The 18,878-nt window shown below is 43.0% G+C and overlaps 1 protein-coding gene and 1 long non-coding RNA gene across 4 annotated transcripts in view; one reads left to right on the top strand and one right to left on the bottom strand.

Moving 5' to 3' along the window:
• LOC122774636 overlaps window positions 1-15,937 on the top strand; it is a 36,770-nt gene extending 20,833 nt beyond the window's left edge. For 2 of the 3 annotated variants that reach the window (XR_006361015.1, XR_006361013.1), the window contains exon 5: window positions 4,555-5,335. This is a non-coding gene — a long non-coding RNA (uncharacterized LOC122774636). Of the gene's footprint in view, window positions 1-4,554; window positions 5,336-15,149 lie in introns of those variants that run through there. The other variant, XR_006361014.1, reaches the window with a different exon arrangement.
• Window positions 889-7,671, bottom strand: il11a (interleukin 11a). Its single transcript, XM_044034087.1, has 5 exons — window positions 7,312-7,671; window positions 6,329-6,486; window positions 3,341-3,436; window positions 3,026-3,187; window positions 889-2,539 (listed from the first exon to the last, which is right to left on the bottom strand). The coding sequence occupies exons 1-5, from the start codon at window positions 7,316-7,318 to the stop codon at window positions 2,360-2,362; spliced, it is 603 nt and encodes a 200-aa protein (XP_043890022.1). The 5' UTR covers window positions 7,319-7,671; the 3' UTR covers window positions 889-2,359.
• Window positions 15,938-18,878: the final 2,941 nt, after the last annotated feature.

Raw genomic sequence — 18,878 nt, 5'->3', positions numbered from 1 at the left:
TAACGTGACTTCAGAATACACATGGAGGTGGACTGTCTCCGGTTGGTTGCGATAATCGATAATCTTGCCATAAATCCACAAGTTTGTCTTCTTTCGCTGTCATCCACTGGGCTCGGGAGACAGTCTTCACATTCATCCTTGTCACACTGTGGGCAGCCCAGTCAACTCACTCTCATTGGTTATTGCGGGGTTCTGCTCATGTACCAATCACTGTTCAGTTGTACTCAAACATGTTTAATACTTACAATTTCAAATGGGGAAGACTCTGATGTGTCCGGTGATGTTAAAATTCTAAAAAGATTTGTTAATCCCTCACACTACAGGATCATTTGGCCAGATAATATGTTCAAATCAGCCTAAAATCAGAATCACCCACGATTGTCGGAACGACCAGGTTGGGACCACAATGTGGCCAATCATCTCTCGTGTGGGGCAGGCTTTAAGCAAAAGCTAATCCTGAAGATGAGGAGTTTGACTGACTTGACTGAGGCATCATCATCATTATTCTGTCAAACCGTTCAACGACCAGGTTTTTTGAGCAGCGCAATTCACTTCTGAAGCTTTTTGTGGGGGCTTGTTAGTGTTGTCAGTCATACCCCAACCTGTTGGTAATCATTTCACTGCACAATGATGCTGTTGCCTAAATACAAACCACTTCCTGTGTGCAGCACAAGAATGTTGCCGGGCGTCACAATCTATAAACAGAGCCATACTGAGAAACGCTGAAAGCCATGTGGCGTTGAAACACTTACTCATATTGTCATTTGACAACGCTTTGAATGTAATGGACTTTTTTTATATTCCAAAGTCACACTCTTATATCTGAAGTAAAAGCCTAGAAGAATTTGGCGACAAACAAAAGTCTCTGGGATTGACTGCTCTGATTCATTGTGCACATTCTTTAACATTTATTTCACCAAGGCACATATTTCACATTGAGGCCAATCAGTGTGTGGAAGAGGCAACTTGATGTTACAACAATAATTTAAACATGATGGTAATATAATAATAGTAAATAGGAATAAAAACAGTATAAAAGTACAAAAAGATGGGAGTCTTGCTCCGCTGCAGCACAAAATAAATAGTTCCACCAAGTTATTTAAATAAATAGTCAATACTGTAACAAATACTAGAATAGGAATGAACAAAAATTATGGTATTAAAATCAGTAAAGTAATCTACATTATATTTTAGAAAACAACATAATACACAAAGCACTGTATACAACAATTTACATTCTTGTAAATTTATGTACACCTGTACAGAACATAGTGTCACAATACATAGTATTTTAAGGCTTTGGGTGTCTAACTAAAAAAATAAAATAAAAATACTAACAAACAAACAAACAAACTTTTCTACCCCAAAGCACAGGATCAAAATCAGCCATCTCACTCATCCAAGAGGCTAATCCTAACAAGTTTGTGCAAAGAATCTAATCAGGTCCATCAGTGCTCAGCAACAGGGCACATTCATACAACTTTACCACAATGTTAAATATGCCCCTTCATGCGGGACACAAAAAACAGGCATAATTAAAAATAGAAGCTCTACCTGTGGTACAAAAGATAATATTCTCTTTGACTACCATCCTGACATTTACAAATTAAAACAATTTCATAGGCCACCAATTGATAATGTTGATATGTGACACGTTTAACTCATTTAGAAGATGAAAATGACATCTTCTAAAATCTTTATATTAAGGGCACTGTAAGTGAAAAAGTGAGTGAAAACCTTGGCTAACCGGAACGTATGCTACATCTACTGGAAGAATTATTGGCTGAAGAAGAAGTACACAAATGCAAAAGTAAATTTAGTTAGTGTGAACAACAGTAATGATCAGAGCTATAGTTTCAGGAAGTGCTACTGTGTTGTTGTTTTTTTGTTTTTTTTTTGTTTTTTTTGTTGTTTTTTTTCGATGAAACACACACGACATAAAAGAAAGATTACAAAGACGTGGGCAAGTAAATTCACGTTGAAACAGAGATAAAGATGAGTGTGACACATGACAATGTCAAATAAATAAAATTAAATAAATTACTAACAGTCAATAAATAAATAAATACATAAATAACATGGTCATGAACAAGCAGGAGAAAGGTTTAGGTGATTATTACATCATCATCATAGTTAAACTGGCTGTTTGCTGGGAACCTTACTGGTTGTATCTGGCTGCAGTATCTCACATCCTCGTTGGCTCTGAGAGAAAGACACATTCTTCAACACACATGTCACTGGTTGATGTTTTGGCCTCTTATGGGATGCTATCCACTACATTGCACTCTGACAGGGTCCTTTGGCTGAGGCGGGAGTCCATGTATCCTCATGGCTCTGCAGCCAAATAGCCTGTGGGTCATCATTGTACTATAGTGACTTTGGGCTTGAGGCTTATGAATGCTCTGTAGGCCCAGTCACAGAAGAGCTTGAAGTGTTGAAGAAGCTCATGGCTGGACTGCAGGACATCAAACTGGTAGGGGAGGTGAGGGGGGAGAGAAGGGGTCGCTGGGGACAGCTTTGGTGCGTCCACTCTCAGCATCTATGGACAGAAAGACAAATACAACAATTGTTTAAAGGGAGTAGCAAGCTGCTGTAGACATCAGCATCGTCTATAACTCTGCTAAAACTCACACAGAGTGTATAAATAGTGGATCTAGTCCCCTGGTTTGTCAAATGAGGCCAATTGAGAAGTAAAAGTATGTTGAATCGGCTCCAGTAGGTTGCAAAAAGAACTCAAAAAAGAACTCTGTCCATTGGAAAATTAGCCTACTTCTGCAAGATTTGAGTCTTCAACAATAAAAATAGTCAATTTTATAAATTTTGTCCCAGTTTTGAGGGAAATAGACACAGCATATGACGTTCAGTAGTTGCTCGGTTGATGTGTGAGAATATCTCGTGTCAAATCACAGATCTCGAGGCTTCACAGTAGGAGTTCAGATTAGTATGGGTGACGTCACTGCTGGTTGCCACTTAGATTAAACACTAAAGACAAGTGAGGATAGAGAAAGGTAACTGAGATCTTTACCTGACGGTGCAGCAGGTTTATGAGGGATTTCATTTCCCTGATCATGTCCACCAGCTTGGGCACTGCAGGATGATGGTGCTTCTTTGAAACTTTGTTCAGCCACTCAAAGTGGTGTTCATACAGCTTCAGGTCGGCATGCAGCTGAGACAGTGTGGGCTTCAGCTGGAAACAACACAGACATACTTTAGAGACTTAGCATGGGTGTGGCAAGATGTAACAGTTGGGAGAGAAACAGACCGGCAAACTCTTCCTTCACACTCACGCGTGCTCACACATATACACGTGCTACGCACACAGACACTATTCGGGGGTTACCTCAAGATTGTTGAGGTCATTGGCTGATCTGTTGCTCATTTCTGGCAGAGACCTGAACCTGTGGGGCTCCACGTCTGAGTCAAACGCATGCTCCCTCTGAAAGAGAAAACGAGACACAGAGCAGCTCATTAGTTATTTGCAACGGTGCAATTTTACTCATCCTGAGACAAGTCACGGCAACACGAGGAAAGTATTAGTCTAGCACCTCCACTGGATGACTGTTTTCTGTGCTTAGAGACAGTAGCTCTCACTGAGTGGAGTGTGGTCGATCGGGTCAGTGTGAGTTCACCCACATTCAGTCTCCCCAAATGTCAACAATAAGAGCAAATGACCTAAACCCACAGGATGTTTTCTACAGAGAGTGAGGATAACAACATATGCAGTGACTAAGAAAGCTCCAAGTGGGACAGACAACACAGAACAGTAGGGAAACTCCAGGGTCACAGCTATAAAAAGATTGAATGACGCAGTGCTGCTGCCCAGCTTGAGTTGTGCTGTAAACTATCTCCATAGAGTGGATGTAGCTCCCACCTTGGCCAGTAGGGGGGGATAAACAACCTGTGTCCAGGTCTACAGAATCCTGCTGTTACACAGAGGCAGCTGGGCTCATTGGTAGTACTATTTATTATTAAAGATGTTGCCCACTTCACTAATGAGTGGAGATAAACAGAGATGACTGATAGATGTGCGTCATTTCCAATCGGCATAGTAACATAACAACACCAGGACAATGTTGTTATGCTGAGTGCTGAGAAATAATTTGTGTAAACAGGTTGTGTTTGCTTAATGCTTCCTTGACCTGTTATGCTGTTTTCCTTGCTCTCCTCTTTGCTGCCAGATGTTTGTGCTGATGTGTTTTTAGCGATGAATGTGCTGCTTTGTCTCTCATGTCTCTCCATCAACCTTTTCGTAATAGCTCACTTATGTTTGTGGTCAAATGTTTTGTCTCTGTTTTCTTTTGTCCTCTTCCATCCTTTTGCTTCCCTCGCTCAACCCCGCTCACCTCTGTCTCTCCCTCTGTGTCATACCAGGTGCATAAGGACATGCAACTTCACACACACACACACACACACACACACACACACACCACTGGCTTGTCATCTAGCTGGTTCTCTGATCTCTTCATCTCTTGTGGTTTTTGCTCCATCTTTCTCAGCCTTTAATTCACTCTCTTATCCTCCTTTTTTCTCTCTCTCTCTCTCTCTCCATCGCAGATTATGACCTCACCTGACAGAACCTAGCATCCAGCTTTTTTCTTCCTGAATGCAAATACTGGAATGTGATAAATCTTTTTTTGATTTTTATCAAGTCACTTTGCTGTGGCGACCAAAAGCAAAACACTAAACACTGCACCTACACAACCATGGCTATTTACAGAGCCCTGTGTGCACACACACTCGGCCACAAAAATGCATACACACAAATGTATGCAGACACATTTTCGCCCATACAGTATGCATGCAAACACACACACAAATACTTACTCACACAGATACACAGGCGTGCCAGAAAGCTTATATAGACCTATGTGTGTACACACACGCACTTGTCTTCTTTTCAGTTTCATTGCTCTTTTGCAGGGACTTTCCATGTTTCCACGTTTTATTTATTTTTCCTAAATTTGTCCTCGCTTTAGTGGAATTCCACACAATAAGGGGGGGAAAAAAAAATCAAAAATAAACCTTCCATGGAAATAAACTCTGTCTAATATTGTCCCTTACACTATTTGATAACACTGTTTCATCATAGGTGCACGCCGGGTTGCACTGCTACCAGGCAATGTTCTGTAACATTGTTTTAACACACGTACTGTACATGAACACACACACATGCACACACACACACACACTTTCTGAACAGTATCTGCTGGCTAAAACTAGAGAGAGTACAGGGCTATTTTTAATTATATCCCTTGTACAAAAGAGCGTTAAGTTTTTGCATAATGCAAAAATAGAATCTAGATCAGTCATGTGCAACCAGAGATCCAGTGATAAGATCCGGCTCCTTTTTTTCTCTCTCACCTGTTTAAACACAGCGTTGAACTCCAATCACCAGCTGGAGCCAAATCTTGGCTGAGTCCTCACATTTAATTTTCCTACCCACTTGCCTGTCAACAAAATAATATTTTGGTCCAGAATTGTCGGCGGAGAACGTGCAAGCGATTCATATTTCATAGAGAGAGAAAAAAGATTTGAAAAAAAAAGAAGAAAAGATTTTTTCAACTCGATCTTCACTTCCACGGTCTGGCCGCAGAGCATAAACATGTTTCTGTGTAAACAGGCATGTCATACACTCTGCTGTCATGTTGCAGATGATGTTCTTGGCAGTGCAGCCTCAGTTGGATGTATGGCGTTAACATGTCATTCTAAATGTGTATTCTTTGCTAATATTACACTGATTCCTAGAACTTTCTGTCACTTCAACCACATAATTGACCATCACTGTAACTGGGTTTTGATTCTCCTCGAGTTAAACGGCATCGCATGTTGTCTGGTCAGTTGTGGTCAGCAGTCTTTGTATTTCTGCTGCCTGTCAGGTGATCAGACAGAGCAGGAAGGTGCTGAGTCAGCCCTGCCCTCTCTTTGGAGTCCAGTGAGGATTAAAAGTGAGATCACTCAGTCAAATCTCCCCCAGGGCTTTTAGCTGCCCTGATCTAAGCATGCAGATGGATTCAGTCAGTCTCTCATTAATGAAAGCTGCTTAAGTCACACTGAAGTCACCGAGCAACATTGTAGCAGAGTGAAGCAGCGTTTCCACCACACTACATGATGCAAAGTTAGGAGAGTGGGTTTACCTAAACTGCAAATTAACATTAGCACCAAATCCACTTAGGGAAGGATCTATCACAGGCTGTGGTGCAATGACCAGCATCCTCTCCACCCTCACACTAATAATTCAATTAGCATAGGACATCCAAGGCTTAATTATCCTCTGCTCCAATGACTGGCTGAGATTGGTCATCATCATGACAGCATCATCCTCACTTACCAGCAGTTCTTGGGTGAGCTTCATCAGATGTTTGGTCTGATTGGACAGTTTATCCATGTCAGTGGTCCGCCGCTGTGGTACTGGAGAGGCAGAGGTGAACACTGGCAGCTGAGCCAATAGCAGCGAGAAGAGGAGCGATGAGGAGGAGTCGAGCAGCACTGTAGGAGTAGAAGATAACGGAAGCAATTAGTGGAGAGGCGCTGTCATCTCGCCATAATGATAATGACCTCAGGCCACAGCTGTCAGTTCCAGGGGAACTTATTGCACCATAATACAAACAATAGCTCCAGACTTGGCAGAGGAGTCGTGAGGAGCTTCAGTGTCACAGTCATGTTTTTACAGGCTGAATGCTGAAATAATTAAATCATTAAAAAGCCCAGGCTTTGACACTGAATATCACCATCACTCCTTCTACCATCAGCGATGCAATGAATGCTGCTGATTGTCACACCTGCAACTGGATAGGTACCTGAGTTGGTGGTATAATTTAATAGACCATGCCAAGTCAACTCAAACAGTAAGCTCATTCATTCTTTTCCTTTCAAGTTCAAATACAAGGTAAAGTATTAAAAGGGAACCACAGCGGTGTTGAAATGATGAATGCTTGGTAATTACAGGTGAACCACAAGAATCACAGCCAAGATAACATGCAGGAGCATCTCAGCTCCCTGACCTAGTGTTACTTTAAGAGCAGCTATAAAGGAGATAAAGCATTTACAGCATAATCAATAAAGACAACAATGTATGTCATTGTCTATTTATTCATTCTATACATACATTAATAAGTGATTTGGTGTCTGTTAAGAGACAATTAAATAGCTTTCAGCAATCAAAATATATGATATTATTAATGAATGATATCATTAATAAAGGACACATCTGAAAAAGACAAGAGATCATTAGCACATCAATCACACACACACACACACACACACACACACATAGCTACGAATAGAAAACACAACACACAGCAAATCACTTACATTTCATATTGGTTCGGGTCCGAGAGGAACGTGGATAAATAAATAAATAGAAAATTAATAAATAAATTGAACTCCGGAAACTGTCACGTGCCCCGGTGTCGTCTTCACGCTCTTCAGTCAGAGTGAAGGAGGAAAGTTGTCAGGGCAGAATGAATGAGAGAGAGCACAGTGATGACTGGAGCACTCACTCACTCACAAGTCAGGAAGAGACAGGTAAAAGAAAAAGTTCTCAGTCTGGAGCAAAGTTTGAGATGCGCCTCTGTGAGTATTTGAATAAGGCAGAGAGACATTGAGTTTGAACAGACAGAGTAAGAGAGAGAGAGAGGTAGAGAGAGGGATGCGAGTGTTGTAAGTCCAATTTTTGCGCGCAGTGAAGTGTTTAGGCTTGTTTAAAACTTCCTTTATAAAGACGTCGGGCCTATGACACATCGGCAGTGACTCACTTCATTCATAAAAACACACACACTCTCTCTCCCTCTCTCTCTCTCCTTCTCCCTCTCTCTCTCTCTCTCTCTCTCTTTCCTCCTCCCCTCCCTGCTGCCTGTCTCCCTTTGCGAAACTTTAAAAAAAAAACGTTCCGTTGTTTTTTTTTCTTTCCTTCCTTCTATCACTTTCTCCCGTCCTGTCCTGTCCCTATCTCCAGCACTTCCTCCGTCGCATCCCGCTACCTGCGCCAATCTCCCTCTTTTTATCTCTTCATCTCCAAATCTCTTCCCCTCTTCCCTCTATCTCTCGCTCTGTCACTGCAGACGTTTTTAAAAAGCCCATTGTTTTCACGTGTATCAGCATATCTCCTGTAACCATGTATCTTTTAGAGCTCTAGCTTTACCTGTCCTGTTTTTTTTTCTTGTGTGTGTGTGTGTGTGTGTGTGCTCCTCTTATTTAATTTAAGTCAGGACTCTCTCCTCCATGTATGGACTATATTAAAGTTAATACATGCAGCAAACACCTTTTCTGTCTCATATTTTTTTTTTATTCTCCCTCCTTTTCTCACCCCTTGCTCCTTTTTTTTCAGAGCCCCTCCTGAGACAGCAGCCTGTTATTTCCACTGCACCCCACACACACACACACCCTCCCACCCACCCCCTTCTCTCTCTTTTTTTCACTCCTTCTCTCCCTCTACAGGGTGAAGGAAAGAGTGAGGAGTGAGAGAAGGATAGGAGCAGGAGAGAGGTGTTGTCCAGGCCAGAAGGGGCCTCAGAGAGTGTTGCATAGAAACAGTGTGCCGACACACACACACACACACACACACACACACAAACACATATAACACAACACAACACAACACACTGTATACACCAAAGCAAATTAATATAGACTCACATTTAGGGAGTACTGGGGTGTGAGGGAGGTGATGGGGTCAACACAGTGGACATACATGTACATAGGACACACACACACACACACACACACCCGTACGTTCATAAATATGAAGTTTTATTCTGTCCGCTCTCAAAGACACCACCTCAGATTTATGTTACTGTAATACTGAACGGGATCATTTCTTAATGAGAACTTTATAAAAAAAAGAAGTTACTAATCGTATAGATTATGCTTGATTACATATTATGACTTAGAACACATGAGCCTCAATGAGCTTATGTATTAAGGTCACATAGATATTTCAACAAAGGATGAACTACCTGAATCAAAAAGCCACTGAGCTCAACCTTCATGACTTACACACACATTAGTACAGTCACAGAGAAACATAAAGACAAACAAAACCCACACACACGTTCATTTATACTACAAAGACACACATGCAGCGATGCACAGTATGTTAAGTCAAATTAAAAGTATATGATATTGTATGGAGCAAATAAAAGCCTCTAAAAGAAAAGAAACACACAGACGATAGACACTGTGTTGACTTCCATTCATATGGGCACCCTATAATCTAAGCCTCATCCCTGACCTTAACCATAACGAGTTAATGCCTAACCTTAATCCTAACCTAACCACAATTCAAATCTTAATCATAACTCTAACCAGAGCCTCAGAAATAAGGTTCTGCCTCATTAGGACCAGGTTTCGGTTTCCATGAGAACTACTGGTCCTGACAAGGTCATTGTTTATGACAGAAAATGTTCCAAAGAGGTAACAAAGATGAATGTAGACACACACTCACACACACACACACTCACACACACACATAGAGCCTGGAAGCACTCAGTCAGGTGCACTGAAGCATGGGCTCCTGTTGCAAAGGGCAAAAATGAGTTTCCAGTCATCACACAAGGACAGTTAGTGCATCATATTGTACACACAGACATTATCATAAGGGTCACACACAAACCCACACACACACGTACATGTGCGGACACCCGGGAAAAGGAAGAAAGCCTTTTTGAGTTTGGGTGTGAGATTAGGAGACCCTCATTCACAGACATACACTCATGGTGTGGTTAGAAAATAATTAGTGGTATGCGCACACTCGCACACTCATACACATATACACACAGAGTTGCCAGTCCGGTGGTGTGCCTACACAGACAAACAAACACCCTCCAAACGATGAGGGCCTGGTGGCAGCAAGTGGGTGGCAGAGTTGTTGTGGTTTAAAAAAAAAAAGGAAAAAAAAAAAAAGGGTCATGCTCTGTTTTCTTGGGTCAACAGTAGAGAAGAAAAGCTGGGAGACGAGGAGAGCGGGAGAAGAAGGAGAAGAAATAAATGATTGCGGTTGGACATAGGGAGATATTGACACACTCGCTCTTTTTAATTTCCCACATCAAAGGGTCGTTTGAAGACACAGCTGGGGAGAGAAGAAAAGAAAGAGTGAAGTTAGTCACTCTCCCTCATTCCCTCTCTGGGCTGCCTCTCATGATGGGGGTCTCCTGGGTGGTTCTGAGGAGCTGATAACTCACACACTGTGACACTGGGTAGGTGCACTTTAAAGCTGCCGTGCGTAACTTTTAAATAAAAGCCAATGTTTGACAGACCATTGATCAGACCATTGTCGAAAAAACACAGTTCACACCACGCCGATCAAGTCCATCAGCTCCACACCACGCGACGTGTTGCGCAGTAAAGTGATGTTTCAAGCTCATGTCGCCTGGCGACATTCTCGCGCTGCGCACAGGAAGTGATGTTTGTGGGGGTTCACTGAAACACACAGAGGCGCCACGGACATGTTCATAAATGAATTCTACATGCTCAACATGACCTGGCTGCTCAGATGATATGCTTCTTCAGCCTCGGCTCTGCTGGTGAACACAAACCAACGCACCCTCTTTCGGGTCTGATAGTATTGCTTGACAGAGGATGCAGGATAAAAAGTACTGTTACATCGTTTCCAAACAGAGGCAGAATAACAAAAATGAATACATGTTACACACTGCAGCTTTTGCATGGACACTAGTGTGCAGCAACATCTAGCAACAGTGGTTACGCATCTTTGTTTAGACGTATGTTTTTGCGTGTGTGTGCGAGAGAGAGCACACATTGGCGCATGCCTGTTGGAAAAGGGGGAATCCAGGGTTTGTGTAAATGGGTGTGCGTACAGTATATGTGTGTAATTATGGGTATGTGGTGGTATAAGTGCGGTGTCTGTATAACGTGCATGAGCATCAGTGTTTGTGTGTGCGTCTGTCTGTGTGTGTTTGTGTGTGGCCTTCATATGCTTCCCATTACATCACCAATCTGTGTAAACCACCATAGGAGGAGAAACAGAGTGAGACACTCAGACTACAACCTCAAAGACACCAGAGAGGAAGGGGAACCTGTGACACGGCCTGCCAGCCAGCCTCTCTGCCAGACAAACTTTACTCACACAAGCTTCACTCAAGTCACTCATGCTTTACACTAGCTTTCCTGTGCGCCATGGCATGTATTCACACATTATTACGTAGGCTTCGAATCATTCAAATGCCTCACACTCCTTGCTCACCTTGTGTTGGGTCGTTAATTCTCACAATTGCTCAATTCATTCACCATTTGCCAAAGTCATTTGAAAAATATTAGTGTACTATTCTTCATAGTTTATTTAACTGACAAAGGAGAGCTTGAGCAAGAACAGATTTTTCGAAGTTGGGGATTTTTGTTCACTGTTTACTTAAGCGTGATTGCGGTTGTGGTCTGATTAAAAGAACAAATACCAAATCAGCATATTCCGATAATGTTGGTTTCCCCCATAAATGTTTATTGCTGTGGCTTCATTTCCATGTCCAGGTGGATGATAACACACTCTTGTGGATTCTAGGGTTAAGTCTCATGTTGTGCTTACCTCAGAGTGTAATATGTAAACAGTGAGAATGTTGCTCGTGACGCAACGCCATCACGACGGTAAAAAGGGGATTATGGGAGAAGGAATAGTAATAAATCCATCATTTTTATGTGTTGCACCCTCATTTCCTCCAGGGAATTCCAGCAGGGCCCGAGTAAACAAACGTGGAGATTACGCTCGAGGGGAAACCAAAGGTCCGACCTATTACTGTTAATATTTACTCTCCCATAACATGGCACTTGCAAGTTTCCCCCCGACCTCCTTCACAGCATCCTCTCTGCTCTGTCGTTCTGTTCCCCATTCATTCTCTTCCCCTCGTTTCCAAGTGCGTGACAACGTTTGGGTACGCTATCTGGGGGGGGTTGCCATGGTAACCTTACCCTAACTCTCTTCTCATCGTTTAATCCCTCTCCCTCCCTCAGTTACCCCCTGCCACCCCTATACTTCAACCTCGCCAGAGAACAAGTGTGTTAATAGGTTTTTTTTTGGGGGCAGTGACACAGGAGGGCAGCAGTCATTGGACAATAAAGTGACGTTTTTGACTTTTTCCTTTCTCACTGTCAGAGAGCAGATCACTGCTAATGTGCTTTTGTCCTTTTTTAAACTGATATATGACATGCGACCCCTCCCTCAACCCCCATTTCCCCTCCACCAGTTGAGAAAACTCCCCATGGACATAAATGACAAATTGTGCGTGTCAATTGCCTTCTTCCTTTTCCATGCAAGCGGCCCACTTCAGACAGATATGGCTGTTGTGCATCTGTTGCTGTGCCTTTTTTATTAGACCATTAAAAGGAGGATATTAACCAGCATCATTATAGCAGGTTTCCTCAACTCTGGCTCGGCTCACAGAGCCGTGCAAAGGGCAGGATGCAGGGATGAAAGGGAGAGCACGAGTCTCCCCCAGCTCAAACTAGGGGAGCAAAATGTTTGAATCAGCTCCTTATTAAACACACATTTACGAGGGTTATTTTGTTTGGAAACCGAGGTCTATGATGTGTGACAAAACACAGTGTAATGTGTGTGTGTGTACATGTGTAACAGCGAGCGTCAGCCGAAACCTTCCCCCTGTCTGACTCTGTGTTGCTCACCTGCTCACGTTCCCCTCGCACTCTCACTACGTCCAAGCACTTTTGCGTCTGCCAGTGAGGAAATCTCTGAATGAACTTGTTGAAGCAATAGGTCACAGACAGAGTGTGAGAAGGAGAAGAGGAAGGGGGGGGAGTACAGCGGGAAGTAAGCTACCCACGCAAAAGGAACTTTTTACTGTGCAAACACTCTTTCCATCTCCCCTGCTTGCTCCCTCCATCTCAGACTGGTGTTAATACAGTGGAGAGCCCGGGCCTGTCTCCCAGCTCCCTCCTGCTCCTCTCTCTGCCATTCTCAGTCGCCCTAAACATTCTTTCCTCCTCTGTCATTGTGTGTCCTGTCTGCATCCCTCTCTTTACTTCTCATCTCATTCTCCTTTGAACGTGCTTCCTCTCAGCTCTCGCTCTCTCTTACTTTCTCCCACATGCACTCACTGGCTTCCACTTCACATCCCTGTGCCCCGTCTCTGTTTTCTCTGGGGCTGCTTTGTGTGCAGAAGGATCGATGAAATATAAACAGTACAAGCTTTAAACAATCATAGCACGTGTAATCAAGCGCGTTGAGCATGAAGTGTAAACCACTTTTTATCACCTGGCTGCAGTGTCTCTGCTTTGCCGACAGAAAAAAAAAGAATAAAAAGAGGAGGGTGAAAGTGAAGTTCCTATTTTTGGTGCATTCTTCAGCTTGCAGTGTAGTCACCCTGGAAACATTACTTGTGTATTGTCTGTCTCTTTGTCTGTGTTGCAGCATATCTTTGCGGTGAGTTACTGCATCTGTGAGTTTGTGATGCGTACTGTATCAGAACTGACCACCACTTGCCGTGCGTCTGCGTCAGCCACACACTGAGTCCGTTGTCATGTTATTCTACGGAAGCTGGGAGCTGCTGACAAACACCCAGGGGAAACAGGGAGGGGGTGTGGGATGGAGTGTATGTGTGTGCGCGTGTGTGTGTGTGTGTGTTCGGGGCAGTGGGGAGTGGAGAAGGGACGGGAAAGAGTGAAGGGAGCGGGAAGACAAAAGGAAGAGGACTTCTGTGACGTCGCAGTTTGCCCTACAGAGTGACTTTGTCAACGTGATGTGACCTCAGTCACATGCAGCGGTGGGAGGATGCCCTTTTGCAGACGAATAGACACACATACACACCGACCGGCTTGCACAAACACACTTATGCTTACGTCTGAAAGACAGTTTACCCCCAGCATTTAAAGCCATTTATAACCTACTACCCCCTTTAACCTGACAAGGCCTGGCTGTTTCTTTGAATGCTGACGCACTTCAGGCCCCTTCATTCCTGGCTATTCATTAAATTAACGCTCATTTCACAGTGACAATCATAAATCAACCTCCCACAACAATGATAGCAGATAACACGACCTATAACACAGCGTACGGCCAGCTGTATTGATTCTACTGCTGATCTATCAACCATTTCCTTTGCGTCAGCCCCGGAGTGTGTAAATTTCATCATAACTCAGAGCAAACACTGGAAAGGAAATTTCATATCCGCATGTTGTCACTGTTTATGTTTTGAACTAGTGTACGGACATGGATCGGGGAGCCGAGTGCAACTGTCTGGAGGCAGAGTGCATTACAAAATGTTTGAAACTCAAAAAGACTTCTCTCCACATTCAGGAGGCTGACCACAGAGGGAGGGGAGGTGGACCTCAAGTTCACTGAAATGTCAGCTTTGGTTTGATGTGACTTAAATCAGTGCAAACATGGCACAAAAGATACACTGTTTTTGCTTCTTTTCCTTTTTTTGGGGGGACTGGAGTTTCTACAGTTGTTGTTGTGGCAATGCAGTTTGTTCGTTTGTACTCTGTTGCAGAAAGAAAACATTTACTGTAAATGTTTATATAAACAGATTTATCTATATCCTTCATCCTTCTTGGACATCTTATCTCTGGAATAGTGAGTGGAAGATATGGATGTAATGTGTTTTCATTCTTCCCAACCACCATTATCATTATCTCCTGGTCTGGGTATGATGGCCATCATTTACTTGTGCATCTGCACAACCTGACAAAACCTAAATGTCTCCTCAGTTTAATTTTCTTGACCTTTGTTCATTGTGGGAACTCACTAAGGCTTTGTTAAATGCACAGTTCCTCTGCCACCTTTATCACTGGAAGGCTTTGACTAAGAGGAATGACATGGAAGTTATTCTAATCTCTCTATTCTTGTTCCCAATGTTGATGTGCTCTTTGGCCCCCTGCTGTTCCCAATTAACCACAAACTGCTCTTTCGGGAGATTTTTAAATGCCTTACATTTCAACTTCTATCAATAACAGTCTGTGAGTCAAGGCCTTAGAAATGAAAGCTATCCAGAATGTTCTATTTTTGGCACCGAGTTCACATAAATTGTCATTACGCCCCCACCTCCCCTTTGCTTTTTATGTCTTCTTCTCCCTTTTTCCCTTTGGCTCCTCTTTCATCAATCACATTGTCCATCATCATCATCAGAGGGGTCACCGGTGTATGAATGTATGGTGTCATTGGCCTCAGTGTCTGCCTTGCATTACAGACGCCCTCACATCTGGCTGGACCCCCGGTAGTGCCAGGAAGCATGCCAGGAATGCAAGGAATGGCCCAGTGAACGATAAGAAGGAAATTCCCTAAAGCAGACTGGACTAAAAGCCAGAAACAACAGGCACATGGTCAATCACCGGGGAGAAATGAAAGGGATGACGACAACAAGTGGGATGGGAGGGGATGGAACAGGATGCCTGGACAGACGTAGGTCTAGGTTTGACACAAAGACAACAAACACTGACAATAGCTCTCCGAGGATGCTGAGAGTGATGACGAGGATGAAGAGATGACACATGAAAAACGGAGGAATGGGAAGGGTCGGAGTGGGATGACTGAATAGAGATACTGTCGGTGAGAGGGTCAGGCAGAAAAGAGCTAATGTCCTGTGATAAAGGTGGGATGAGAAAAAGAACAAAGCGATGACAATGACTGAACAAAGATAGCGACTGCAAAGACATGGAACAGACTATCACCCGCATCCAAAGGGTGTTGAGCAAGAGCGAAGACAACTGTGGGACAGGAAGAGAGATAGAGGCGTGCCACGGGAAAGGTTAACCCCTTTTAATCAGTCTCTGGTTTGGTGACAGTGACTGCATTCAGAACTGGTATTCACATCTGTCCTGAGTGATCAGATCATGGGCAGCCATGACTTGCTGCAATTTCAGGGTTTTTTTACACACTAATTAGCACTCATATATTAGCAGCCACTGCCACAATATTAACGCATCATTCATTCATTGTCTACTGCTTTATTCTCCACATGAAGGCCACGGGGAGCCGGAGCCATTCAACCATTCACTCTCACATTCACACCTACAGTCAATTTAGAGCGTTCAATTAACCTAAATCACACACAGAAAATGCAAACTCCACACAGAGCCATGTGTTCCACCGTGTGGCCTGCTGATTGCCATATGATTCCTTTTTTGCTAAAGGTTTAACTCTTCTGACTTCATGTTACTGCAGTGGAGTAAAGTAAAGCTTTAATTCACTCCAGCTCCTCTTGTCTCTTTTTTCTCTCTCTGTCACACACACACACACACACACACACACGTTGGACATTCATGACTTGAGGGGACATTGCATTGACTAACATTCATTTCCTGGAGACTTACTCTAACCTTAACCACAATTACTACTGGCCTAATCCTAACCCTAACCCTGACCCTGACCCTGACCCTAACCTCAACCTAACCTTAAAACATATCTTCACCTTAAAATGTAGTCACTTACGTTGTGGGGACTTGATTTTTGTCCCCACAAGGAAGACAAGTTCCCATAATGTGACTGTGTAAACAGTTTTAGGTCCCCACAGCATTAGTAATACCCGCACACATACACACACATTGACAGCAGACACATCCATACAATCTGTTACTCATTAAAAACATCATAATGTGAGTGTGTTTTTGAATACAGGGCGGTGATGCGAGATCCGACTGGAGTCACAGGAGAAGCATCTAGGATGCATTTTGATGCCAGGAGTGAACAGTCCTAGTTCGGGTTGACTGTTTGTGATCGGATCACTGAGGACAGATGATAATACCCGGTCTGAACAGGAAGAGGTGAGTGGGAAGAGGAGGAGCCTCACCAACACACCTTGCTGGCAGATTTCTGGCCTGTGAATCCTTCAGTTGGACTGACAGCAACTATTTATGAATCACCGACCTGGCTTTTCAGTCTCCCACACTGTGCCATCTGTGGAGGCTTTCAAGCCCGAGCAGTGAACACAACATTGCCAAACCCTGATCCAGATTAGCTCGGCCTTGGTAGTGACCTACTAAACACTTAGATCATTTAGACACATCACTGTCTGCTAATGAGCCCTCATTGCTGATGTCTGGCAGCTGATGGTGATTTTCTGGGCGACCAGAATTGTTGTGAGCTGCTTAATTGCACCAGGAGGGATAGAATTACCTGCCACCAGAGTAGTCCCCCCTTCTTGTTTCCCCATTTCTCTTGGATTACATCAGAGTTAAAGCTCCGTCTTCTGTGAGTAAGCACATACCTCACAGTCACAGGGGAGGTCAAAAACATGTCTAATGTGTTAGAACAGAAATGGGATAATGGGATATATGGAGGAGGGCAGGAAGTATAAACAATCCTTTCTGAGCATGGTTTTGTATTCATCTGCAACGGAAAGATAAGAGATACAGAGGCCAGTTGAGCAGAGTGATCTAGTTTCTGCTTATGCCTGCTAGAGTGTGAATGTTTGCATGAGTGCTTTTTGTTCCTATCTTGCCAAGAAACAGTCATTTCTATATTCAGATCACAAATAATGAACGACCTGAAAGGAAACGAAACATTATCCATAAAACTCCCCGGGGTGTCTTATCTTGTATGACAATGATTCATTCCTGTAATATGACAGCACAGACTCTGGCCAATACAATAACAAAATTGAGATAGATAAACAATATTCCCTGCCACAATCTAGGCTTCCTCTCTCAAAAGCCATGTACTAATTAATCTTCAAAGCAGAAAGCATTCTTACACGGCACAGCAAGTCGTGTAAGTGGCCACGCAGATCAAACAGGAGTGCTTTACTGGGGTCAGATCAACATTGTGAAGCGTCGTAGTGATACAGTAAGTGGAGAACGTTGTGATGAAGGGCATCGCGTGAAACTTTGTTTGTACTTCGTGGTGTGGTCCCACAGAACAAAGTGGAACCACAATGTGATCCGTGGAATTTGAACTAAATGACCTCCCACTTGTATCCTCGGTCAAAACCTCACATTACTACTCGTGGTGCCTTCATCACATAAATTGCATGGTCTAGACCTGGATTGGATGAACTCAGATATCAGGTGTGAAAGTTACCTGGCACCATGATCCGGACCAAAAGATTGAATAAGATGATTGTCGGAGCCAGTAGTGAGTTGATTTAGTTTAGAGTTAGTTTAAATGATTAATGCATAATTACTCAGTGCACAGTTTAAGTAGTTAACAGTTGGCCTTAAGCCTTTGAGTAAATATCCTTATAAGGAAAGGAACATTGGTATTGTGGACCTTTGATGTTATTTTATAAAGGGTACAGCAGACCCTTGATAGCTGTGATAGATAGAGGGATAGGCAAGATATACAGTATGTACTAGCAAGTTGTTTTGATGGATGTGTGCGTTAGAAGCTGTGCTAGGTTTGTGCAAAGAGGTTTTTTGTCACTGTTATGTTAATGTTAAATGTGAAGTGGAAATAAATGTGCCAACACTTTACATGACTCTCTCTTGCCTTGGCGATTGAGGAAGTGAAACTCGTGTACCTACGAGTCAAGCCCATCAGAACCTGCCTACAGCTGATGACTTTGGAATTAGGTTTACGTTTGCCACTACGGTGGTCTTGGACTGCCATTGTGTCACTTCAGATTCAATACAGATTAGATTTGATTGTTCACATTCATACAAGTGTCTTGCATCTGACTCTCAAGTCAAAGTCCCCTAAAACATGTATGTGTACACTCTTCCATCCATTGCTAGTTAGCTTTGAGCTATAGAGAAGATATAGAAAAGTGGCCTACCTTTCAATATGTCCATTCTGACTCATGTTGCATGGCCATGTGCAGTATATCTATGAAAATCATAACGAATCATAATGAATTCAGATTTGTATGTCCACACAGCACTAAACAAACATGAGTGAATGTATTCTTTGTTGGGATTATACTGTGCAATTGTTCAATTTGTTTGCAGTGTGAAAACACCGTTTTGGAGGATTGGAACTTTCA

Source organism: Solea senegalensis, linkage group LG9, assembly GCF_019176455.1.
Source record: "Solea senegalensis isolate Sse05_10M linkage group LG9, IFAPA_SoseM_1, whole genome shotgun sequence".
NCBI classification, from domain to species: domain Eukaryota; kingdom Metazoa; phylum Chordata; class Actinopteri; order Pleuronectiformes; family Soleidae; genus Solea; species Solea senegalensis.
The sequence above is the reverse complement of the archived record's forward strand: the minus strand, read 5'-3'. Positions and strand labels throughout refer to the sequence as shown.